Source organism: Pleurodeles waltl, chromosome 10 (assembly GCF_031143425.1).
Source record: "Pleurodeles waltl isolate 20211129_DDA chromosome 10, aPleWal1.hap1.20221129, whole genome shotgun sequence".
NCBI classification, from domain to species: domain Eukaryota; kingdom Metazoa; phylum Chordata; class Amphibia; order Caudata; family Salamandridae; genus Pleurodeles; species Pleurodeles waltl.
In genome coordinates, this window is record NC_090449.1 from 24,115,608 (window position 1) to 24,142,900 (window position 27,293).

At 44.2% G+C, this 27,293-nt stretch overlaps 1 protein-coding gene across 1 annotated transcript in view; it reads right to left on the reverse strand.

Annotated features, from left to right (window-relative positions):
• SLC35A2 (solute carrier family 35 member A2) overlaps positions 1-11,822 on the reverse strand; it is a 142,865-nt gene extending 131,043 nt beyond the window's left edge. Inside the window, exon 1 of the mRNA XM_069209503.1 lies at positions 11,648-11,822. Within this exon, the coding sequence (XP_069065604.1) occupies positions 11,648-11,711 (64 nt within the window). The 5' untranslated portion in view covers positions 11,712-11,822. The remainder of the gene's footprint in view (positions 1-11,647) is intronic.
• Between the last annotated feature and the right edge of the window lie 15,471 nt (positions 11,823-27,293).

The following is a 27,293-nucleotide window of genomic DNA, read 5'->3' on the forward strand; positions in this document are numbered from 1 at the left end:
AAATCAAATAACTGCTGAAATTGGGTAAAAACAGAAGTATGTTATGGGATAAATTTGGCTATAACATGTAAACTGACGGAATGTCAGTTGGCTAATATACATGAACATGGCAGTATTATTTAAGTGCTTACCTTCAATATTAAAGAGAAAGGAACTCTCAACATAACCAATAACATTTAAAAGCAAGATAACTTAACCTCTTTCCTCTGGGTTCCCTACAAATGAATGGCTACAGCACAGACGCAGTCAGCAGCAGTGCAAGCTTCACTCACATTAACAGAAGACCTACAGCACAGGCAGCGGGCCACACACAAACCAGGGGTGAGGCAGGAGTTCAAGCTTCCCTAACATGCACTCTGAAGGACAGCCATCAATCCTGAACATCTCCACACACAAACCAGGGGTGCAGCAGGAGTGCAAGCTTCCCTCACATACACACTGCAGGACAGCCAGCCATCCTGAACATCTCTACACACAAACCAGGGGTACGGCAGGAGTGCTAGCTTCCCTAACATACACTCTAAAGGACAGCCATCACACAGCCATCAGTCCTGAACATCTCCACACACAAACCAGGGGTGCAGCAGGAGTGCAAGCTTCCCTCACATACACACTGCAGGACAGCCAGCAGTCCTGAACTTCTCCACACACAAACTAGGGGTGCAGAAGGAATGTAATCTTCCCTCACATACACACTGCAGGACAGCCAGCCGTCCTCAACATCTCCACAGACAAACCAGGGGTGCAGGAGAAGTGCAAGCTTCCCTCACATACACACTGCAGGACAGCCAGCAGTCCAGAACATCTCCACACACAAACCAGGGGTGCAGAAGGAATGTAATCTTCCCTCACATACACACTGCAGGACAGCCAGCCGTCCTCAACATCTCCACAGACAAACCAGGGGTGCAGCAGGAGTGCAAGCTTCCCTCACATACACACTGCAGGACAGTCAGCAGTCCTGCACATCTCCACACACAAACCAGGGCTGCAGAAGGAGTGCAATCTTCCCTCACATACACACTGCAGGACAACCAGCAGTCCTGACCATCTCCACACACAAACCAGGGGTGCAGAAGGAGTGTAATCTTCCCTCACATACACACTGCAGGACAACCAGCAGTCCTGACCATCTCCACACACAAACCAAGGGTGCAGAAGGAGTGTAATCTTCCCTCACATACACACTGCAGGACAGGTCAGACAGCAATCCTGAATGTTTCCTCACACAGAGCAGAAATATAGCATGTGCTGCAGCAGCAGTGTACACTTCATTCACGTACACACAACGGCTGCAGCACTAAATGCTTCCTCACAAATGTAGAAGAGATACAGGAGATACGGCATGTGCAGCAGCGCCCTACACTTCCCTTACATGCAGAGAACTACAGCGGCATAGGCAGTGGCATCAAACTTTTTATCACGTACATAGGAAAGATACAGCATGTGCACCGGCACATGCTTCCAGCACATACAAAGGACAGCGGCAGCACTGGCAGAAGCACTGAACGTTTCCTCATGCACACAGAGCAGACACAGCATGTGCACCAGCACATGCCTCCTTCACATACAAAGGACAGCTGCAGCACTGAACGTTTCCTCACACACACAGCCAACACAATATGTGCACCAGCACATGCTTCCTTGGCATCGAAGGACAGCTGTAACCAGTTCTGGAGGCCACCTTTAACAAGTTTTCTTCAGTTTCGGAATGATCATCAGAGGGCCTTCTTTGAGTATTGCGTCAAGTGACTGAAGGCAGGTGAATGATGAGTGGTGTACGACTGGATGGTCAATAGTAAATGTTAGGATGGGGAATGGACGGTGCATCGATGGTGATGTAACACTGGATGATGAAGAGAAGATGAATGGCAGATGACGAGTTAACGGTGGAAGTAGTGAAAAGTGAAATAATGGACGGAGATGGGTAGACGGGAGGTGAGCGGGATCTTAAATGGCAAATCGTGAAATGGTAGGGAAAGCACTATTCAGGCTGAGGCAGCTCCAGCCAAAGGATAGCTCTGAGGCGCAGGAGAATGTGAGCAATGTGATACAGGGGCAACAGCAGTAGAGAACCAGGCAAATGGACAACTGCTGGACAGCTGTATACCAAAAATGAACAGCATTAATGAAAACTGTCAAAATATCTCTGGGAGTCGCCCGCTCACTGAGAGTGGAGTTGTCCACCATAGAGGACACCATGCGACACCTGTAGAACAAGACTTTGGGGCACCCTGAGGCCCGGACAGCCCTTCGAGACTAATGCGAAAAACACTTAGGGTTACTAGAATAGCTTCATTCCATTCATAAACTTAATCAGCAAACCTCTGTGCATGCCGTGGGCAGCCACTACTGTGGTTGATCCGCTCTGAAGAGAGGAGGAAATCTATTACATAAATAGAGAAACAGTCATGTTGTCATATCGCTGCTTTATCCATGTTAAACCTGGATTATAAAATCCTCAATAATGTCCTTGTCAGTTGTCTTCAGCCCCACCTCGATAGACTGATACATGAAGACCAGCACGGGTTTATCCCCAAGTGTAACACTTCTCAGAATTTAAGCGATTGTTCCAAGTCCTGGAAGCCCCAGATGAGGCGCAATTTCCAGAGGCGCTAGTTCTATCTACAGGGAGTGCAGAATTATTAGGCAAGTTGTATTTTTGAGGATTCATTTTATTATTGAACAACAACCATGTTCTCAATGAACCCAAAAAACTCATTAATATCAAAGCTGAATATTTTTGGAAGTAGTTTTTAGTTTGTTTTTAGTTTTAGCTATGTTAGGGGGATATCTGTGTGTGCAGGTGACTATTACTGTGCATAATTATTAGGCAACTTAACAAAAAAAAATATATACCCATTTCAATTATTTATTATTACCAGTGAAACCAATATAACATCTCAACATTCACAAATATACATTTCTGACATTCAAAAACAAAACAAAAACAAATCAGTGACCAATATAGCCACCTTTCTTTGCAAGGACACTCAAAAGCCTGCCATCCATGGATTCTGTCAGTGTTTTGATCTGTTCACCATCAACATTGCGTGCAGCAGCAACCACAGCCTCCCAGACACTGTTCAGAGAGGTGTACTGTTTTCCCTCCTTGTAAATCTCACATTTGATGATGGACCACAGGTTCTCAATGGGGTTCAGATCAGGTGAACAAGGAGGCCATGTCATTAGATTTCCTTCTTTTATACCCTTTCATGCCAGCCACGCTGTGGAGTACTTGGACGCGTGTGATGGAGCATTGTCCTGCATGAGAATCATGTTTTTCTTGAAGGATGCAGACTTCTTCCTGTACCACTGCTTGAAGAAGGTGTCTTCCAGGAACTGGCAGTAGGACTGGGAGTTGAGCTTGACTCCATCCTCAACCCAAAAAGGCCCCACAAGCTCATCTTTGATGATACCAGCCCAAACCAGTACTCCACCTCCACCTTGCTGGCGTCTGAGTCGGACTGGAGCTCTCTGCCCTTTACCAATCCAGCCACGGGCCCATCCATCTGGCCCATCAAGACTCACTCTCATTTCATCAGTCCATAAAACCTTAGAAAAATCAGTCTTGAGATATTTCTTGGCCCAGTCTTGATGTTTCAGCTTGTGTGTCTTGTTCAGTGGTGGTCGTCTTTCAGCCTTTCTTACCTTGGCCATGTCTCTGAGTATTGCACACCTTGTGCTTTTGGGCACTCCAGTGATGTTGCAGCTCTGAAATATGGCCAAACTGGTGGCAAGTGGCATTGTGGCAGCTGCACGCTTGACTTTTCTCAGTTCATGGGCAGTTATTTTGCGCCTTGGTTTTTCCACACGCTTCTTGCGACCCTGTTGACTATTTTGAATGAAACGCTTGATTGTTCGATGATCACGCTTCAGAAGCTTTGCAATTTTAAGAGTGCTGCATCCCTCTGCAAGATATCTCACTATTTTTGACTTTTCTGAGCCTGTCAAGTCCTTCTTTTGACCCATTTTGCCAAAGGAAAGGAAGTTGCCTAATAATTATGCACACCTGATATAGGGTGTTGATGTCATTAGACCACACCCCTTCTCATTACAGAGATGCACATCACCTAATATGCTTAATTGGTAGTAGGCTTTCGAGCCTATACAGCTTGGAGTAAGACAACATGCATAAAGAGGATGATGTGGTCAAAATACTCATTTGCCTAATAATTCTGCACTCCCTGTATAGACATACGCAAAGCCTATGGCATCCTCTGCCTGACTACCTGTGGGAGGTCATTGCCAGGAAGTCCCTGGGTGATGGTCGAAATAAATGGATTTCCCTGTTATTCACGCGAGCTCTAGCGCGGGTGCTTACGAGAGGGTGTATTTCTGAGTCCTTTGAGATTGGCAAGGATATGCAACAGGGAGGCCCCTCTCTCCTTTCTGTTGTGTGCACCAGTGATCAAACTGTTTGCCTGTGTACTTCGGCATAGGGGCTGGGTTCGGGAAATTGCGCTATGGGGTGGAACACGTTATCGCCTTGTATGTGGACAACATGCTTATTTATCAGCAGGATGCCAGTTCCAGAGTCTGCGATAGTAGATACCTTTGAATGAACTGGAGGAAGTTGTGTGCCTTACAGGTCTTGCGATGCCGCAGACAACGTTGGCTAGGCTCGGAATCCAAATATTCGGGAGTTAAGGTGTATCATACAAACGCTGCTACCAGGGAGAGCAATCTAGGGGGCAGACACATCCTTTGTGAATTATAGCATGTTGTATAGCACCAGCAAAGTTCCCAGCCTGAACTAAAGATTTTGTTTTGGCTTTGGATATACATTTTTCATGCATGGTTCGAGGATTGTGTTGAACTTGGCCTCAAGATAGGTGTACGGCATGCTACTCACTCTGGCAATCCTTATACACTAGGTGCTTCTCCATCAGTTTGCTTTCACCATCGTTGCACTTTATTCATTATAGTACTTGAGTTGGGCTAGAAATTGTCACAGCCTATTTAGGGCTATTTGCGATGATGTGATTCAGTCATTCCACTTTCACAGAGTGTTTAAGGTCAGAGTCCATCAATGAAGTTTGATAAGTGCTTGCTGCGGGTCTGATCCAAAAGCACACAGGGATAAGGTGAAGTGTGTGTTCTATACTTTTTGGTCCCAGTTTCGGCTATAGCGATTCAATAGGAGTTCCAGGGCCTGAACAGTCTGAGAAATAAATTGTCTATCTTTTGGAGTACCTTGATTCTCTTATAACTTCACAAAATGAGTGACACAAACTGCTGCAGAAACTGCTTTCATAACACGACCTCCCATATTTAGATTCAGGAGATTGTTCTTAAATATTTACTCTGTGTTGGTTTACAAACAAAGACTATTGCCAGATCATTAAAATAGGTGACTTGTTCCCAAGCAATTCCATCTACACAGAACATGCTTCTCAGATGACATTTATGCTCTACGCTTATAAATTTTGTTTTGTTTATGCACTCAAACTCCCTCAGCAGGTAAGTAGGAGATGCATGTCTAACTCCGTCATTGCTAAGAAGACTGCTTCATCAGTCAAATGACGGGTCAGAATTCTTTTTTCCCCCCCCAAGGTTACAAGATCCAGATTTAGGTACAGAAGAAAGGTTCTCATGTCATTTATGGAGAGGTTGAGTAACAAGAGTTCTAATACCAAAACTTGCTGCACGCCCATTTTAATCGGGAAGTCACTGGTATATTCTGCAAATGTGTTATACCTCGCTGGCGCCATAGTCTGTGTGAACTCGTCAAGGTGCCAAGTAAATCATCAGGCATCCCTTGAATGTTAACAAGGGGCGAGAACAACTGACCTTATCGGAAACAGTTGTGAAGATCAAGTGGAGGGTCTTTTTTTCCCCTCAGGTTTTAGGTGTTGTATGCTGATCAAAAAAGCTCATGGCCTGCTCTAATGTGCTAATCTTCTTTTTGAAGCCTGCTTGGGCGGGCGCTAGGGTTTTTATTGTTTGAACCAATCTTGTAGGTGCCCCAGGAGTACTTTGCTATATATTTTCCGCACTCCATTGAGCAGCCATTTAGGGAGGTCATTTCCTGGCTCCCAGCATGATCCTTTCATGAAGGTGTGAACTATTTACAAGTTCGAGGAGTTAGGAACTATGCCACGTTTGCAGACTGCATTAAAATCTACCCACAATTCTGGTGCCCACAGCGGGGTCAGGAATATTACTTAGTTCATGTTTAAAAACTCACACTTTTAGTCACTATACTTCTAAAGCATGAGGTGGAAGAGCACTTTATTTTACAGACAGCACATTCTCTACTGAAATGGCCACAAACTTTCCCACTCACATGCAATTTCACAGATAAAATGATGAAGCATACAAATGATAATATCCGGAAAACAAGTTTGTGCAAATATTTATTTGCACATCACTAAGTGTTTTGATCCTAATAAAATCTTTGTTTCAATCACACTCCAGAATTACATTAAAAATGTGCTTTCCTAATGGCTGATATATTTTGAAATATTTGTACACATTACTGTCAAGCCATTTAGATGTGTGTCAGAAAAAAATCTGACATCCTACAGACTTTCATTTCACACTCCGTGTACTTCAGCATGATTGTCAGACAGTTTTTGCTTTGCAAACTCCTCTACGTGGCAGTCAGACCAACAAAAGTAAACACCAACTTCCAGGATAAAATAAGCAGTAATTTATAGAAAAACATAATCTTACATATCGCCTCTATCTATGAATGGACAACAAATGTGACAAGATAAAAACAAGATTTAAATGCATTGTTTCAACACATTTTCGCCTGTGAGCTGTATAGTTTTATAAGCCACTATGCTTTCGTAGTATGTTTGTGGCAATGTGCTCCAAACTGTACCACATACCATATCCTAACCACTCTCCTGCTGAATATATTTGCTACTCTTGTGTTTAGTGTGAGACATGGATTTTTCACAATCTCTATGACTTCAGTGATGTAACATTGATGACATTTGTTAGAGCATTACTAGTTCATACTAACTGTGAAATGTCATTCACACATTAGCCCTTGTTGGTACACTTCTTTTCAATCATCCTGTTTCTACATAGCTCTTGAAGGATGCAGCGTAAGCAGTGTACTATTATTTAAATAGCATTTGATCAAATATCTGGTGCACACTTCTCGGCTCGACTAGTTTTCATCAATGAAGGATGTTTACAGATTACTGTATTATTTGCAGTTCACATGGCAACAAAACATTTTAACAGATTTTATTAGGACCTACAGAAAACAGTGTGGGACACATTCAGAGAACTTTCACAATAATCTAAAGCTACACAGTGATATAATCAAAAGCAATAAAGGAAGTACAAGTAAGGGCACTACAAACAACAATTAGAAGAACCAAACAAAATGTCCATTTCACCAGAAAAACTTATAGAGCAAGTCTCGACAAAACAGTGGCTTTTTATAGCACTTGCTGCCTTAACTGAGCCTGTTTCTAAGCATTACTAATGTTTACAGATAAGAGACTAAAGGAACAAGCATTTGCAATGCACTAGGTCTTGCATGTGCTCGAGTTAGAGCTATTGACATTGTAAATTCATAACTGGACTTTTCTTGCCACATAAATTGGTCAACCCTGCCTCATAGTTTTGTATATTCCTGCCACATAATTCATGTGATCCTGCAAATAACTAAAGCACTTCCATTTACCTCCTTCCTCTATCTGCAGCAAAAAATTAAAATGTTGTCATTTAACCTCCTAATTTAAATCTGCTGTACTAATTCCAATAGAATACCACTTTCACCACCCTACCATCAGTGTTGCTGGCTGGCTAACACAATTCCCCCCAAAAAGATACAAGACAGCCACTGAGCAGAAATAAACTAGAAGGGTCACCCAAACATATCAAGAGTGTTCTAATAGTCATAGTGTAATGGCCTGAATCATAGTCATAATTGAAATAAAGAGAGATTATTAAAACATTAACAATTATCATTTAAACCTTTATCAGAAATACAATTCCGACATTAGAAAGTAATGCTCAAAACAGCCCCTGTAGGGCACCATAACAAAAATATAATTTGTAAGAAACATGGTCATGTAACCTTATTGTTAGCCCCCAGAGGGTATAACCCCATGAAAAAATAGGAGCACGTAATGCAGTGTAACCATATACTTCGCCCCTTAAGGGCGTTTTTAGGTTTAGCAGACCTACTGCAATGATATTACTAACAAGGCCTTTAAAACAAAACTTCTCCCAGCAGTAAAACAAAAGTTCTAGCCATGAGAAAGCTTAAAAGACACTGAATGGTGGGAGGGGTTATTATTTTGGGGTCACCACTAACCTAGTGTGGGGACCCAGAGATGATGTAGGCAGAAAGAGCGTTTTGAAGGTGGTTCCATTGTCCTAGGACCACCACAGACTGAGTTATGAGCAAAAATGTTTTGTAAAAGTAATGCCCTGTAAAGCATAATGTGGCGGGTTTTTGTGCCGCAAATACTATAGTATGTTGACTGCAATGCCCAGAACAGCCCCTAGAGGACACCACAATAAAAATAGCATTTGGAAGTAAAATGGTCTTGTAACCATACATTCAGCCCGTAGAGAGCATAACCACATGAAAAAAGAATGGGAGAAAGTAATGCAGGCCTACAAAAATCATAAAATTTTTACTAGACCTGCAGGTCGAGTAGCCTGAATAATCTACTCGACCTACCCGGAAACGGGTCTCAAACTGTGCGATTTTAGGCAAATATTGTATTGTACAGTTGCCATTTTCTTCATTCTCACATATGAGTACACCTTCAAATATGTGAGTTTAGCATTTCTGCTGTAAAAAAAAAATCCTCTTTTCTTTGATTAAATACACAAAACGTTTGCTCCATGTATAATAAATCTAGCCCACATATAGGGTACACATGATCCATGCATGACTTGCCTCTCTTGGTTTACTAATAGCTTTGCCATCAGGCGGGAGTGTTTCTCAGTTTATGTTTAAACACTCACTTTTAATAAATTACTAAAGCATGATGTGGTAGCGCACTGTCATTTACAGACAGTAAATTTCCAAGAAATGTCCAAAAACCTTCTGACTAACTTGCAGCTTTACTGATAAAACTATATAGTGTATTAACAATAATCTGTGAAAACTGGGTTTCAGAACATATTTATCATTTGCACATCACCAAGTAAAGCGTTCTGACTTTTTTTCCATCCTATTAAAATATTTTGTTCATCACACAGAAGATGAAAAAATGGTCTTTCAAAGCTACTAAAATATATTTTGAAAGGTTTGTAAAGTTGACTTAGTTATATAAATGTTGTGTGTTGGGAAAAAACTGATACCAAAAGCTTTTCATTTCACATAAGTCAGACAGTTCACCTTACAAAATCCTGGAACTCTGCAGTCACAAGGAAAAGTATTTGCATTGCAAGAAGACAAAATGAATTTTGATCTCTATAACTGAACACAGAGCAAATGTGACAAGAGTAAGATTTAAAGGCATCTTAATTGCTAACTCAGTTTCTAACTGAACAGAACACATGTTCTTTATCTACTCACCAAAAGGTTTGAGTGGAATCTAAAAAATAGCTCGACCTCATAAAATAAAACTAGCCATAGCGAGCGGTCGAGTAGATTTTTCGAGCTCTGTATTGCAATGTAACCATATATTTAGCACCTAGAGGATATAGTGCATTACACATTTTTAAGGCTATTAGGCCTATTACAATGATATTACAAACAAGTCCCAAAAAACTAACTTTGCCCAACTATTAAACAAAACTTCCTGCCATGAGAGAGCTTAAAAAGATAATGAATGGTGGTAGGGGTTATTATTTTGGATTCCCCACTAAAATAGTGTGGGGAGCAGACAGAGATTATGTAGAGAGAAACAGTACATTGTGCTCGATGTTTTGAACGTGGGCCCCTAGAGGACACCAAAATGAAAATGGCATTTATAAGAAACCTGCTCATGCAACTATAAAGTTAGTCCCTAGAGGGCATAACCACACAAGAGGAAAATGACATTACATAATGAAGTGTAACCATATATTTAGCCCCAAAAGAGCATAGTACATGACAAATTTTCAGAGGTAGCAGGCCTATAACAATAATATTACATACAAGGCCCTTAAAACATAAGCTATTCCCAGCTGTAAAACAAAAGTTCCAGCATCAAGAGCTCTTAAAAAGACACTGAATGGTGGGAGGGTTATTATTTTGGAGTCCCCACTTACCTAGTGTGGGGACTCAACGATGGTATGGACAGAAAGAGCATAGTGTGGTGAACGTTTTGTAGGTGATCCCATTGTCCTAGGGTCACTAGAGGCTGAGTTATGATCAAAAACGTTTTGTGAAAGTAATGCCCTGCAAAGCATTATGGAGCAAGTTTCCCCAAGTTCAGTGACTATTGGACTATTTTAGTATCTGTTCTCCCGCTGTGCTGAGAAAGCCGCTTTCACTTTGATTTCTGTTTTACATAAAGCGTTTACTGATTTCAAGCGGTTTAAAGAGAGAGCCACAAGAAATGACTCTGATTAGATATCTGTGAACAATGTGACTAGCGCTCCAATAGCAGCGATCGGGTCCACGCTGTTGTGTCTGTTCGCGCTGTGAGCACAATGGCCGCATGCAGGATGAAGGGGAAAGACAAAGGAAAAAAATTGTTTGCCCACGCTGAAGTATATCGGTAATCATGCAATAACCCATGTAACAGGGGCAGACTGCAAGGCGTGACAAAAACAGCTTCAAGGAAGGACAAACAAAAAGCATTTACCAATGACATCAAGTGATTTTTGAAAGGCAAGGCCAGGAACGAATAAAAGTGATGAGCGTGATTAAAAGCCCACAATACGTACAACAGGTCAAATCGCTTGCGCACTCGACCTAAAAAGGAGATTGTGAAGCCTAAGATTTTATTTCATCCCAACTCAATAACAAGTTACTGCCTTTGCTCACTTCTCACTAAAGCTAGCAACCATAGAAGGCTTACCACAGGGTGCGGTAGAGGAACAGTGGCTCATACACTGCATTGCACAGTATTGTCACATCTCTGTCTCTTCTAGAGACTAGCTGCATTTTTTAGAGGGAAGGATGGAAAGAAACCCTCAAAACAACTCTACGTCCCACAGTCCAAACCATGTATATTCTTCACTTACATTCACCTCCCCCCACCCCACCCCCAAACACATCAATGCAGCCCTTAGCTACACCAGACCATACTTTTTGGCCCCTGAGAAAATGTTTGTGATTTACCTTTGGTGTACAGCATCAGTAAAAACTACTGGCAATGCAAAAAGGTCCCAAAGGCAAAATCTAGTGGCTTTGCCAATGCTTCTTTTTATTTGCCATCAGTAAAATATTTTCCTTAATTGGGCCTGCCAGTATAGCCCCCCAGCCCCTTAGTTTTTTTTTTCTTTCTTTTGCTCTGTCATCTGTTGCTGTTTGCCAACTTGCCCCTTTCTCTCGTTCTTTTGCCATGTCAGGGAAACCCTTTCCTCTGGTCATGCCAACATAGTCTTCTTGCCCAAGTAGGAACTTGTCTCTTTTCTCTTTCTTTTGCCCTGGTACCCTTGTCCTTTTTTCCTTTCTCTTGCCCTATGTGTGCAGTCCTTCCTCTCTTTCTCTCGCCCTGTCAGTGTGCAGCCGCCCCGGGCTGCTGGTCCTCCCTCTGTGTCTGTACCAGGGTCCCGTGACTCTCACCCTCGGTCTCTCTCCGCTCCGGCTCTCTCGCCTCTCCCCTCACGGCCGCTCCAGCCGCTGCCATGGTGGCGACTGAGAGCCCCGCCGAGGCTCTCCTCCTCCTGCTGCGGCGTCACCTCGGCAACCGCCTGCTTCCGGCTTCTGCGGGCCACGTCATCTGCCCGTCACTGAGCGAAGAACCCCACCAGCGAGTCCATAGTAAGGTAGAGCGTCTCCTGAGACGCTGAATGACAGTCGAACGAGTTGTGCTGAGGGTAGAGCGGCTGCAAAGGACCAGCGAGTCTGCGCTAGGATGGACTAGAGCGTTTCCTGAAAAACCGGAAGAAGGGTGTAAATGTAGAGCAGCACGCGGCTCCAAAAGGAGGGGAACAAGCTTCCTTAGTACTTGTAGAAGATGATTACGTTTTTAAAGTGCTGCAGCATTTAATGTCTGTTTTCGTTTGTAAAGGAAGATGGGTTGCTTTAAATGGCTTTGGAAAGTGCAAATATTTAATCAATAAGCTGGATCTTGCATTTGTTAAACCGGTTTATTAGTATTCACCGGTGCTTGGAATGGAAAAATAGAAGCGCCGATACTCTGTACCAGTACCTGCATGCTTCTGAGAAGTGCAGGTACTCTCTAGCAGAGGTCTTCAAACTGGGGGGCCTCAAGTGATCCCGGGGGGGGCGTCAGACTCCAGCCAAAAGAAGCATACGGATAACAGGCCTTTGTTTTAAGCAGAAGCATGTTATTGCATTTTTAAAAAGGTAACAGTACTTAACTGCAATGTTTAAATAGGTCTAGACACATTTAAACATTGCCATCTTTATAAAATAATTGTGAAAAATTCTGAGGGGTTGCCCAATGATTTTTAGTTTTCAACTGAGGGGAGACACAGCATTAAAATGTTTGGAGACCACTACTCTAAAGTGTTGCATCTCTGCTGAGAAGTGTAGGTACTATCATTTGCAAAAAATAAGGAAGTGCAGGTCCTCATCACCAGACAGTACTGGCCCATTTAAAGCACTGGTGTTCACTTCGCATGGAAATAGTTCGTTGAAAGACGAGAAAATCTTGCGAGCTGCGATAATGAATACCAGTAGCTCTTGTATAGAGCTCTGGCTCACTGTAACACAAGCGTAGACTATTCATTTATGCTGGCAGGGGATCAGGAGAGCTGCTAACCTCCATCCATAGCAGTGGTTTCAAACTTTTTCATGCCGCGCCTCCCAGTTGAAAAATAAAAATCATTGGGCCCCCCCTTCAGAATTTTTCACAATTATTTTATAAAGATGGCAATGTTTAAATATGACTAGACCTATTTAAACATTGCAGTTAAGTACTGCAACCTTTTTAAAAATGCAATAACTGCTTTTGCTTAAAACAAAGACCTGTTACCGGTATAATGTTTCTTTTGGCCGGAGTCTGGCGCCCCCCTTGGGACCATTTAAGGCCCCCCAGTTTGAAGACCACTGATCCATAGCTTGTTGAACTTTGGAGGAGAGAAACACCAAGGCACAGAGAGGCAAAGTTTTCATAACTCCACCTCCGTTCAGGTGGTGTCACAATCCGTTGCCTCAGAGCACTCCTCCTTTAAAGGTGCTCCTTACCCCTCCTGGAAGCAACACTCATTAAGGCCTTGTGCTCAGTTCTCAAAATCACTTTCGTGCCTCGTATGTATGTGCAGAGGTATTCTGTGCTCCCTGCAACTGCCAATCCATCCCTCGGTGATCGAATAGTTCCTTTCAGATTTGGTAAAAAACTAGGAAACAAAAGCTACTCTGTTCTCTGTGCCTCTTTGATATTGCAAAGGCAAACGACATTGCAATTGCCACTAACATCTACAGTAACAGCTGTGGCATTCTTTACCTCGAACAGTGTCAACATTAGCACTAATAATGGGATCCTTAATTCCTTTGAAAACATTGTCTAGGGCCTGCCCTACTCAAGTGTTATACCCTTCCTTCCCCCTCAGCTAATATAGTATATTTAAAATACACAACCTCTTTCACCAAGAACTTACACTTCTCCTTGCATAGAGTCATGCCTGTTTTCACCAACCTGCATTAATATTGTATTTTGTTCTTCAGAGGTCCTCCCGAACACCAAGATATCATCCTGGAAAAATATAAACCTAGCCACATCTCAAAATATTTCAGGCATCGTTGTTTGGAAGACACTGCAAAAGCAACTCAGGAAGGTAGAGTTGTGAAAAGGGACACCTTTTCCATTGTGATGCAGGCTGTCAAGGCCCTTGGTTTTTTATGCAATTTTTTCGTGGTGGTAACCACTCCTCAAATCTGACTTCTAGTAATACCTTTCCCTTTTCAATACCAGCAGCATCTCAAAGAAGTGCAGTAGAGGGAAACTGTCAGCACTTTGTTCCATTGGAGGAGTCGTAAATGCATGTAAACCCTTAACATGCCATCAGTCTTCTTCATGATGATGCCTGGTGTAGCCACTCTGTGGCTTACACAGGCTCAATTATAACCTCCAAATCCATCTCCTTCAACGTGCATGTTATCTCCTCCTTCGCAATGATAGGCACTTGGCTAGCGTTGTGCCTAACAGGTTCTGCACCCTCATTCAAGATTTTCTTTTTAACATCTAGCATCCTGAGTCTTCCCCTGAGCACAGATTTGGAATTACCCAAGATATCATCCAGATTTGTGTTTTCTACCACTGTCACTTGATCTGGTGCTCTGGGATTAATAATTGTATGCAGGTCATAATGGTGGACCAATTCCAAAACTGGGGATCCAGTCCTGGCCAAGTATACTTTGCTCATAGTGCACCTTTCTCTAAACACAATGTCAATCAGCATATATCCGAACACATCAGTGCCACTCACCCATGCTATTCTTTGAGGTCTATATCTTTGGGCTGCAACATAACCTTAAAACACAACCCTCAAAACATGACTTTAGGAACGCTTATATATATGAACCCCGAATCCCCATCAAGAATATTCCTCGTCCTTTAATCTTAAACTCAGCCCTTGATCTGCTCTGGTTTCCACTTGTTTTCACACAAACAACACCCAATCAGGCACCTCACTCTCCACACACCAGCCCTAATTTGTCCCTGCTCCTGACCATGCATATATGAACAAAATGACCCCTCGTCTATGCCTTCCTACTCTCTTTTCCCCACAGCAAAATAATTTTTAGGGTCTGTTTATGATAGCTGCTCTCACTTCTGGTGTACCTGTGGACCAATCATTGTATGTTGTTCATTGTGTTGTTCCCTGCTACCCCTTTGCCACTAACACCTGGTCTTCTATCCATCACGTGACTCAACATGTCCTCCATTGCAGCTACCTCTAGTATTCTTCCTTCCTAGCATTCCACCCCTTTCATGAATAAGTTTGGCTTTTCCCCAACTTTCACTATGGAAATGGCCCCTCTTTTAGTGATCGATTGCTTGCTGCCCACATGTGTTTTTGCATCTTTTCCCAGTAACATTGTTCATTTGACTGGTCTTTAATCCATTCATCCATCTTTTTGCCAATATGGCACTTCGTGGCAGGCTTTCTTAATGTTGCCACAAACTCGTCTACTGTATTGGATCTGTGGTGTTTCGTGGCTCAACTGATTGACTTTGTAAACTTGGTCTCAAGTTTTAATTTGACTTCTTTCTATACACCTGCTATAACCCCCCCTGCGCATACACAACAGCTAGGAGCATATTTTAACCATGCTGACCGTGTTTTCATTACACACTCATCACTATCGCTTTCTTTCTGTTTAATGATACATTCGCTCCAACTAGTGCTTCTGAATAGTTTTCAAAGATCTCTACCCATTATTGGCATTCTTTGGGAGGTGGCACAGTAACTGCTTGACAAGTGGCCATTTTCAGTATGATGCCGGGTAATGACCTCAGTCTCAGGAAACAAGTCAGTCTTTAAGACAATGGGCCTGATTTAGATTTTGTCAGACAGGTTTACCCAATTTTATAACTGGATAAACCTGACCACAGGTCTCAGAATGCAATGAAAAGAAAACTGAATTGGACACACGCTCATTGCATTAGAATGCAATGAAAAACAAAACGGATTTGGACAAAAACAAAACTGCTCATAGATGGAGCTGATCAATTAGAAATCTGTTGTAGATCACGGATGAGCTTGCAACGCACTGAGCCATCATACTGGCTTAAGGAAATGCTCTCTCTGCAGACTTGAGCAGGAAACTGGTTAAGATTTTCTCATACAGTCTTCCACTAAGCAGCCTTGTGCCTGATAATTGTTGAATATGTCTAAAGATGTTTTCAGTTGTAATTACATAAAATGTTCTGGTTACATAACCCACACTTTTATGCTGGTGGCCTGTGCCAGATACAATGTGACATTACAGAGGCATTTCAAGGCTTTTTTCAGTTTAAATGCTCTAATGGATGTGTCTCTGAACAAGGTAGAGAGGCGAGCAAGCTGTGCCCCATTGCAAAGGTCACAGCTGCCAGTACATTGAGTATTATGTGTACTGGGCGGCAAACTAATGCCTGGAACATGGGCGGAGGGGATTATAGAGGAGAGTAAAAGAAGGATACTGGAGGAGGGTAGAAGGAAGGCCAAAGGTGGCAAATACATGTCAAAAACCCTGATTCAATGTTTATTTGTAAACTAGTCTTGTTAGTTTAGATTTCTTTTCACCGCAAATACCTTCCATTGTTACGCAACCTAATGAGGAAATTAAATATTACCGATGTTTTTCTTAACATGACCCTCCCATGTGTTCCCAATGTAAGAAGGGCTGGGGAAGAACAAAAACAGGGCTTCAGTGGACTGATGACAGGCAGGGCTGTTTACCCTCACACTTGTCATAGTGGTTTCTTTACAGAATAACCCCTTTGCTGCTAAACGTGTTCTGGTCACGCCCTGAACAATGGAATTTCGCAGTGGTTAGTGGCTAAATACAGCACGTAGTTTGTGCTACTTGGCCAGATACCACCTACCTGCTGCATAATCTCTGCTCGCTTTGTTTTATTTGGAAAAGCCTTCTGATATGTGTCCATGTCACACCTTTAGGTAATCCTGACCCTTTTTCATACCTACTCCATCTATCCAGGTGGTTTTTGATCCAGCAGTATAATGACAAAACCAAAACCTCAGGTTTGGCTATGCAAAGTGTTGGGAAAAGCAAAACCGGCTGACGGTCTCACACATGACGTAGGACCTTTTGGGAACTGTGCAGTAACATTGCAGCACATGTATGATGGCCAGAGTGCTCCATGTTAGTGCAACAGAAAAATCCAGTCTTGGATTTTAAAAACCATTTATGTTTAGTGTGGTTGTACATTTGGTTGTATTGAAACAAACTAGAACTTCAAGTCCAAGAATGCATTTACATGTTAAATGAAAGCTTAGTAATGGAAAAATGCACTGATTACTTACTGGTAATCCCTATAACTCTTAGTCCTACTTCTCCTCGACCCAGTCCTGACGTCATAAGGTTATTTCCTATCCCAACAGGAAACACTTTTCAGCCTCACCCACCCTCCAGGTCAGGTATAAAACCAATATATATACCAATAGGAGGACTTCCTGAAATACCAAGTCCACAAAGGCCAGAGCTGGGAGGGTGGGAGGGAAACAAGGCTGGTTTGAGGACGAGTAGGTCTAAGAGTAATGGGGATTACCGGTAAGTAATCAGGGCATTACCTCTATGTCCCTAATCCTTGACCCGGTCCTGACACCACAAGGCATACCAAAGCAAACACCACAAGAAAGCCTATGTGTAGGCCCGGAGTAAAAGAAGCACACACCACACAGCCAAATGACTGCAATGATTTAATGAACACACAAAAAACAATCATAACTAAGGGTTCCCAGTAGTAGCCTGCAGAACACCATGACCAAAATTCCCAGCAGCCGACTGGGCACAGTACAGACAATAATGTCTGATAAAAGTGGAGTCCGAAGCCAAGGTCCCCGCCCGAGAAATTTCCACCAAAAAGACTCCCTGAAAAGCAGCCAAGCAGGTCGAGAGACTCCTAGTGAACCGCGCCTGGACGGGCAAGGGAACCCCACACCTTGATAAGCCAGGGAAATTGACTCCTTAAGCCATTGGCTGAGTGTCAATTTGAAGGCTGCCTCACTGCGACCTTCAACCCCAAAAGTCACAAAAAGTCTGTTGGAGGAGCTTAAAGGAGCAGTGCATTCCACATAGACAGAAAGGGCATGTTTAACATCTAAGGAGTGGCGCAGAAAGTTCTCTGAAGAAGAAAGATAAGGGCAAAAAGTAGGAAGAATCAGTTCCTGAGTGGAATTAAAACAACAAGCAACTTTAGGAAGGAACGCCGTAGCCAGACATAGGACCACAGCATCCTCCAGGAATGTCAGAAAGGGAGGGGAACAGCATAGAGCAGTCAACTCCTCCAACCGCTGAGCAGAGGTAATAGACAGTAGAAAGGCAATCTTACAAGACAGAAAGTTCAAATCCACGTAGGACAGAGGTTGAAAAGGAGCAGATTCCAGCACATGGAGGACCACAATAGGGTCCCAAGGAGGAACAGACAACCGCATCACAGGTGCAAAAAGGAAAACAACTCTGAAACAACTGAGAAACCAAAGTAAAAGCAGTGGAGGACCACTAAGCAGGATCCCGATATGCCCGAATAGCAGCCCATTGGCTCTTCAAGGTGAAAAGGGCAAAACCTTTTCCAAATCCATCCACAAAAAAAAAACTGAAGAACAGCAGAAACCTGACAGGAGAAAAGTCATGAAGGGAACACCAAAAAGCAAAGTGAGCCCAATGCTTAGAATAGGAGGAGAGAGTAGACCGTCTTCTAGAACCTTGCACCAATGTAACCAGATGAGCAGGCGAGCCATCTCTCAGCAGTGCTCCATTCAACATATATACCGCAAGCATCGGGGTGGTCGAGAGAGAGACCCAAAAGCCTTAAGGGGGAGGGGGCCCTCAGAAGAACCCAAGAAGGAAGAACAGCCAGGCTCTGCAGTAATGGGAACCAGGATCTGCACGGCCAGTAGGGAAGGACAGCCACCACCCGAGCACACTCCAGTTGGACCTTCAGTAGAAAGGGTTGGACAAGGGGAAAAGGGAGGAAAAGCAAACCGGAGACCCTGAGGCATGGAATTGACAACGCATCCACCCCCGGGCACCTTTCTCCAGGCTCCTCGAGCAGAACAGGGGTAGAGGGGAATTCCTTTTTGAGGCAAACAGATCCCGGCTCTACACCCGAACCGTCTGTAAATCATGCGAAACACCCGAGGAGATAGCCTCAGGTCAAGAAAAGAATGAAACGTCTGACTCCGAGAGCTTGCCACCACATTGTCCACCCCCAGACGTGTTGAGCACAACGGGATTGAAGATGACGTTCCACCCACTGCGCAATAGAGCATACCACCAAATTGAGAGATCGACTGTGCGTACTGCCCTGATGGTTGATGTAGGCCACTGTCATGTGTTGTCCAATCGAAACAACACATTGCAACCAGGCCGAAAATGATGCAGGGCTCTGTCCACTGCTGACAGCTCCTTCCAATTGGACGCATGATATGCCTCCGATAGAAGCCACTTTCCCTGCACTACCAGAGAGCCCAGCGTAGCACACCAGCCCTTGAGGCTTGCATCCGTTACCAGCACTACCGGAAGAGAAGGATGCATCAACACCCCCTTGGTGAGATTCGAGGTTTTCAACTACCACTGCAGACTGGGAACCACTGCAGAGGACACGGGGACCAACTGAGACAGGTTCAACACTGGCACAGTCACAAACTGGCGGAGATGCAATAGTAATGGTCTCAGATGAAGACGGGACTGTGAAGACCGCCACCGCCATATGACCCTGAACCTCCATCCACAGGCCCAGAGGGACGAATGACTTGCCCAATAAGGAACGGACCAGGTCCTGTAACTTGAGAATCCTTGACTGCGGCAGAAACACTTTGCCCAGAACCGTATCGAACTCTGCTCCGATAAACAACTTTCTGATTTCCGTCTGGAGATGGCACTTGGGAAGATTCAGAATTAAACCACGCCTGCTTGCGTATGATTGGTCTGCTCCAGATGCAGACGCAGCACCGGTATGTGCGGAGCCTGAAGGAGACAGTCATCAAGGTAAGGAGATATGTCTATCCCGTCGAGATGGAGAGAAGCCACCAGAGGGGCCACAACCTTTGTAACCACCCTGGGGGATGAACGAAGACCGAAGGGCAGGACACAAAACTGCCAATGGTGACCCATCACAGCAAGCCACAGAAACTGTTGCGATTCCAGACAGTTGGGACATGAAAGTAGGCATCCTGGAGATCCATTGTGACCAAGACAGCACCCTTCTGAACCAATGGGATTATACGCTGCAGAGTCTCCCTTTTGATTGGAATTTTCCTCACAAAAGAGTTCAGGCTCTTTAGATTGATCACAAACCTGAAATCCCCCGTCACCATCGGCACCTGAAAAATGATGGGATACACTCCAGAGTCCTGGAGAGGGGGAGCCGGCACAACGGCTGTCTTCTCTATGAGGGCCTGGATCCCAAACATCAGGGCCTAAAGCTTCACCTGATCCTGTGGTACAGGGGTTACCACAGTCCTCGAGGGTTCTGGACAGGAAATGGACTTGATCCGGTATCCATCCTCCGGAATGTTCAAAACCCACTTGTCTGATGTGGTAAGGCGCCAGATGTCCTGAAACCAATGAATCTCCCTGACCACAGATGGAACCCTACGCGTGGTGCCAGTGGTATAGTCAGGACCGCTGAAAGTCAGTGCCGGGATCAGGACAGGATTTTTGTTGAAATTTCTCTTGCAATCCTTTAGCTAGGAATTTCTGATGCCTCGTCACAGCTGTCTGTCTGCGGGAAGGCTGTCGAAAGGCCCCTTTAGGAGGCCCCCCAAAGGAAGGCTTGGATTTCTGAGGCTTCAGGAATGACAAAGAATGATTCCGCTTCTGAAACACCTGATGCAACTTCTCCTCCAAAGCATGCCCACACTGCTGCAACCCCGTAAAAGGCAAACGGAGAAGCAGGAGCGTTGTGCAGCATCTGTATTCCAACCCATCAAATACAGCTTACGAAGGGCCGCTACTAAAGCACCACAGGTAAGTGCGGAGGCCATCATAGAGTCAAAAGCAATATCAGATAAAAATTCAGCCTGCTGCTCCATAGACTCTAGAAGATATGTGCACGATCCCCCTCCTGCATTGTGGAAAACAGGGTTTTAAAGTCAGACAAGAAAGACTGGGACACATAAGTCTCATACACGCCAGTTCATAAAGCAAGTAGTGCACCTGCATAAGATTTCTTCAAGGGAGAGTCCACTTTCTCTTCTGCCCCATCCTTCAGGATATTCTCCTCCACCATGGAGACCTACCCATCAGATTGGCCACCACAGAATCCACATGTACTAAGTCAGGCAATTTCTCCTCCATGTCCTCCAAGGTGTACAGCTTGGACATAAAATGTGGCATAGGAATACAGTCAGGGTCTGACCATTCGCATAACAAGACATCTATGACAAACTGATGAATTGGAAGTGCCACACTAGGCAGTTTCATACACTGAGGCAACACGGAGTCCTGAGAAGTACCAGAGACAGGTTCCTCTGGAAAACCCATTTTGACACGTACATGGCCCAGAAAGGCAGGAGCAGATCTTAAGAAATATACTTCCTCCTATGATCAGTGTAGAGGGATTCGTTGTCAGAGGAACTGGAAATATCTGAGTACAAATCCTGCATCTGGGAAGACTGGGAACCTGACCTCTTCTTCAAGTAAGACAAGGTCTCTATAATCAATCACCTCAACTTCTCCTCCTTATCCCCAGTCGCCTTCCTAGGGGGAGAGTAATCAGAGGAGCTGGGAGAGCAATGCCTCCTCTTAACCACATGCTTCCCCATTATAATCAGGAGCAACAAAAGCCCAGTAATGCATAGGAAACGTGTACAAAAAAACTGCCCCAATCACTTTTATAGGCCAGACGCGCTAACAATATGAAACAGTTGAGACCCATTTAAGACCCCAAACACACCTTCACATTCAGTGGAAGGGTCTGTAAATGTAACCATAAAGCCACAGAAGGCTCCCTTCGCCCTGCACAAGAATGCAGAAGTCTCAACCTCCTGAGTAAGCGTCCCGCTTCTGCACTAGTGGAGAGGTAGAAATAGGCGCCAGCCAGCAACGCGGTCTAGGTGCAAACACACACGGGAGCCTACTAACAGCCCAAGTGAATGGCAGTCGCTCACGTTACGGGATACACGCTGGGATGGAGGGAAGGGATTCCCGCAACCGTCCCCCACAACACAAGTGTAGCCCATCTGCCCGTTGCAGCACAGAACCACCTGCCGCCCTGGATGGGGTGAGGGGAGGAAGTCGCATGCCCATGTGAAACCTTCTGTTGCACCTCTCCGGGTGGGGAAACCCCTGCCCGGGGCTTGCTGTGGAGGATAGGGCAGGCACACAGGCGCCGGTGGGACCAGCCATCTCCGCGGGTGGAGACGGCCAGGCGATGCACGGAAGTAGACATCAAGCACAGCAGAAGCGCAACACCAGGCGATGGCAGCAGCAAAAACAAAACCCCCAGCAGGAACTCTGTGACGCTGCACCATACAGCATCCAGACATGCCTGCAGAACCGGATGGGTGGCCAGCGCAGTCCAGTCATCACAAGCCGCTACCATGAAGGCTACAGGGTCCCCTGGAGCCCAGCAAAAATGTAACCCCTGCAATAAAGTGGAGGCAAAAGCCCGGCAGTCACCAAGCACCTATCATGGACAGGAAACAAAACAGGAAGTCCTTCTATTGGTAGATGGCTTTATGCCTGACCGGAAGAGTGGGTGGGGCTGAAGAGTGTTTCTTGTTTTGTTTCCCTTTCGGGATAGGCAATAACCTCATGACGTCAGGACTGGGTCGAGGACGAGGGACGTAGAGGTAATGTGTTCCCAGGGACAAGGATTCACCTGATCACCATGGACACAGAAAAACATTAGAAGCAGAGTGGTAACAAAAAGAAAATGTGCCATTGTGAGTGGTGGGGGTAGATAACTGGTTGATAGGTAATAGCATAGCCTCTGTAATTTGTAATTCCGTTGCTACCCAGATATTAATAACTGACTGATTGCAAAGCAGTTTTTGTTAAAACATGTTAATTAGTGTTTCATGAAAGTGCAGACAGCGGCATAAATTAGTGATGCTCACAAAATGGGGGCGGCGGAGCTGCATACTAGTAGCAAGCACTCGAAGCAAAAAGATAGTTTGCACTTGAAGAAATTGTTGATAGAAAAAAGGTGGGAAAGTCCAAGTATTATTGAGGCATTCATGTCGGCGCCCTTCACCGTCCTTCGTTGAGGATCAGTTTTCAGATTTTCTACCAAATTTTTTATTTATAATATTCTTTTGTGTATTACTTTTTTAAATAGAGGATTTTGTCTTTTAATGAAATTTCCTCATTACATTCTAAGCGTTATGAGCTGTTTTACCAGATGACAGTTGTTCAGCAACAGTTATGTAGCAGAGATTTGTACAATTTAACTGGGATCAAAATAAATAATGCAAGATAAAAATTGCATGCTTTAATAACAAAGAATTTTTAGTTCTATTAAAGACACGCAGGAGAAGATTATTCTGTTTCTTTCTTAAAAGTCCACAGCAGCAAAGTAAACAGTTAGTAAAACTACAAATCCCATTTGGTATGCTGGAACAACTACATTTCATATAGACAAACACAGCAACACAACACCATCAGTCTAAATAGTGAAAGTACCATCTTAGCTGCCTCTTTCTGTGTAGTGACTGTAATGTATCATCCTGCAAACTGTCCTCTGGTTTCAACAGAACTCAACCAATATATCCACACCAGCAGTACTCGGATCCAGAAACATAAAGCTTAGCTATTAAATAGTTTGGAATTTACTAAGGGAGGTGTGAAAAAACACAATATTAAAAAATCTCATATCAAATTCCAAACTGGGTCGTATGACAGAACCACACATGCCGGAACAAAGCATGCCTTAACGCGGTCGGAACCACGACCGCGTCTTTTCCATGCGTGCCTTTAAAACGCATGCCTTTACAAAGCATGCCTTTACAGAAAATGTTGTGGTAAAAGAATGCTTAGTAAAGGCATATGTGGAAACAGCATGCGTTGTCCTGTCATACAATGCCCCCACCCACCCTGAGGCCCAAAACTACCCCCACCCCAAATAAATAGAGTACCCAGACACCCCCCACCCGCCCTGAGCCCTAAAACCTTCCCCCAGCTCTAAAAACTATACTACCCCAAATCTGCCCCTAAAAACTAAACCTGCCCTGAGCCCTCAAAGCTTCCCCTCTAATAAGTAAACTCCCCCGATACCCCCAACCACCCTAGGCCCTAAAAAAAACTATCCAAACCCCCACCCCTAAAAGCTAAACACCCCGGCCCACCCTGAGCCCTAAAAGAAAACTACCCAGGTCCCCTACCCCTCCTGCTAAAAACTAAACTACCGCGACGCCCCCACCCACCCTAAGCCCTAAAAAAAATATCCCGACCCCTGCCACCCCACCCCTAAAAACTAAACTACCCTGACCCCCCCACCCACCCTGAGCCCTAAAATAAATTTACCCGACTCCCCATCCCCTAAAAACTAAACTACCCCGACAACCCCCACCTACCCGAACCCTAAAACCTCCCCCCAAATAAGTAAACTACACAAGCCCCCCCACCCACCCTAAGCCCTAACTCCACCCCCACCACTGAAAACTACCCACCAACCCTGCCCCAACCCCACTTAGCTCACTGCATCCTCTCCAGATCCTTCCTCCTCTTCTCTCCTCCCTTCTCCCGCCCTTCTTTAAACCCTCCCTACCCTTAAAAAATAAACTACCCTGTCCCCAGCCCTAAAGAACCTCCCCACAACATGTTGTTTAGGGTGTTTCCCTCCTAGCAGTTTGACATCAAAACATTATGATATTAGTCAGTTCAATAGGCTGCATAAAAAGGCAGGGTAATCTTCAACTCCATGTCATCACAGAGTGGCAAAATATTTGTTGTGAAAACTACAATTTGTTTATTCTGTGGCAGGACCCAGGTTCATATTATGCATGTTTAGACCTGCTTAACCATCCTCAAAGCTGCATGAACAATAGATTTAAAGTAAAGCGTCTTAAAGTTAGAGCCAGAAGACCAATCTGCAACTCTCATGATGTCCTCTAATCTGGTCCGTAATTGATGGGCTTCAAGAACATGGCCCCTCTTGTAGAATGAGCACCAGATAAGCTTAAATCCTTATCTGCCATATTTTACTTATCTAGAAAATATAGCTGATGACACTGGATTAAATAGTTTCTTGGATAAGGAATATATTAAGTTCTCCTAGAAATACTGAAAGAGCTCCTATCTGGTGAAAATACTCTACCAGCTATGTCAGTGGTTCCCAACCTTTTGACTTCTGTGGACCCCCACGTTATCATTACTGGAACCAAGGGACCCCCACTGAATCCTTATTGGAATCCGAGGACCCCTTCACTGATTCATTACTGAAAGCTGGGGACATAATCTGTTAATATCATTTAATTTTCTAAGCAGTCGCGGACCCCCTGAGGAGGCTTCGCAGACCCCCAGGGGTCCCCGGACCACAGGTTGGGAACCACTGTGCTATGTCAAAGGCCTTAATGTCAGAAAGTGTTCTGCAGAACTGTGCAACTCAGATCTTCCGTAAGGGGGCGTTTTTCAAGGAACCACAAGACCACATTGACAAGCCACAATATATGTCCTTAGACACTTTTGGGTGTGACAATGTGAAGACTTTAAGTACTTTACACATCAAAGGATGCTCACTAATCAGCATATTAGCCATTGGAAGATGGCCCATCTAATGGTGATCTGCCCTATAAGAACAATCTTCTGGAGCAAGTTGAAATATGAAATTTATGACATGGGACATGTCTGCCCTCACAGTAACCAAACACGTTTGTTGTAAAATGAAACCTACCTCCACCAAGCTGAAGAATATCTTCTGTATTACTAGACCACCTTTGCTAGATGTCCCAAAAGTATCAGCGTTTGCCAACGACCCTGGAAATTCTCCATGACATGCGATGAAGTAGGTCCAACTCCAGCAAAGATGCTAGCCCATATGGCCGGTCGAATCTCTGGAAACAGCGGAGATGGAATTAGAAGATCCCATAACATCTCAAAGAGGAATGGAAACAATACCTGTGCTTTGTAGATTGGTTATAATAGGACTAGATATGGCTCATTGCAATCTGGCTTATATTGCCATTCTTGGGATCAGCAGGAATGGAGGGAATATATATTGCTGACTCCTACTCACTCTTCTCCAGCCTGCAGGTGGGCACCTGTAGCTTGGGGCTCCGAATCCGGCCTTAAGCTGAGCAATACAGAAGCCTGTGATTCAGGTGTGATGTCAAAAGATTAATGAGGTATGGTCCCCAAAGCCTGGAAGAATTCCACATTCAGCCTCCAATTGCTCGGTTCTTTCAGATGCTGAGTTTCCCAGTGTGCAATCATATTCGCTTGACTCAGCCCTCCTTCTAGGGCACGGAACGCCTTACTTCTTTCACTGTGGATCTAACTCAGTCTCAGACAGTTCAGAAAACAATTAAAAACCTGCCTGCTCAATGCCATAATTTAATTTAGTGGAACCATATCTTCTACCAGGAGCTGCATTTTCCATTCTTTCAAATAGCGCCGGGACACTTCGATCTGAGGTAGGTGTATACTTTATACTTTTTTTATTCATTCATTTATTCACTGCCAACCAGTGTTAAAGGTAATATTGCTAAAGTCTTTTTTGATCTCTATCAGAATCTTATGCCTCCCAGCGTAAAAATAGCCAAAAGGTTGTGCCTCTTCTAGAGGATATAGCAGTTTGTCTTCAGAGTGGAGGAGGTTTTCGTGTGACCGCCGACATTCCAGATAGTTAATGTGCAACTGGAGCTCGTCCTAAGAACTCCGACCTCCTGTAGAGAGGGAGTTGTATCTGGTGCCACAACCTGATCTGCTGGCAACCGATTTGATGTTGACATCTGAAAGTCACCAGAAAATAGCTTAGGTCTCCATATGGTCTAGCCACCAATGAAGTTGTTGTCTGGTCTTATTCAAATGAATAAGATAGACCTTTCCCAAGAGGTTGGGTTTTCTTTTTCCGGAGGACAGGAAGGAACACTTACGTAGATGATTACAAAAGACTGCAAATCTAGCAAGGAGAAGTAGGAATATCTGATCCTGGAGCAGAACTAGTTTCAGCTTCTTGCTAGATGTCATACTTGATGTCTAAAGGTAGAGATGCAGTGAAGCTGAATTTATGTGAAATCCAGGAAACTCCATCTGTTGATTCAGACTGAAAGCCAATTTTACCTTGTTGGTGAAACCAAAACATTAACTCTTGCTGATCCTGTGACATACAGATCAGGTCTTCTATATAAATCACCATGCCTATCCTCCTCCTCAAACCTTAAGAACCTTTGATGCTTTCATTGCCTCAAGGAAGCAAAGAGAGGCTAATGATAGTTTGAAAGGTATGGCAGTAAGCTCCTAGGAAACATGAGAAATCACTGATTAAGATGTGGCACGGGGACCGCTACGAATGCATCTTGAGATCCATGGGACCACTGACTCTCTTTCTCTTTGCAAGTTTCTCGAGAGATGGATGCTGCCTATCTTGAAATGGTGATAAAGAGTGCAACCATTGAACTCACGAAAGTTC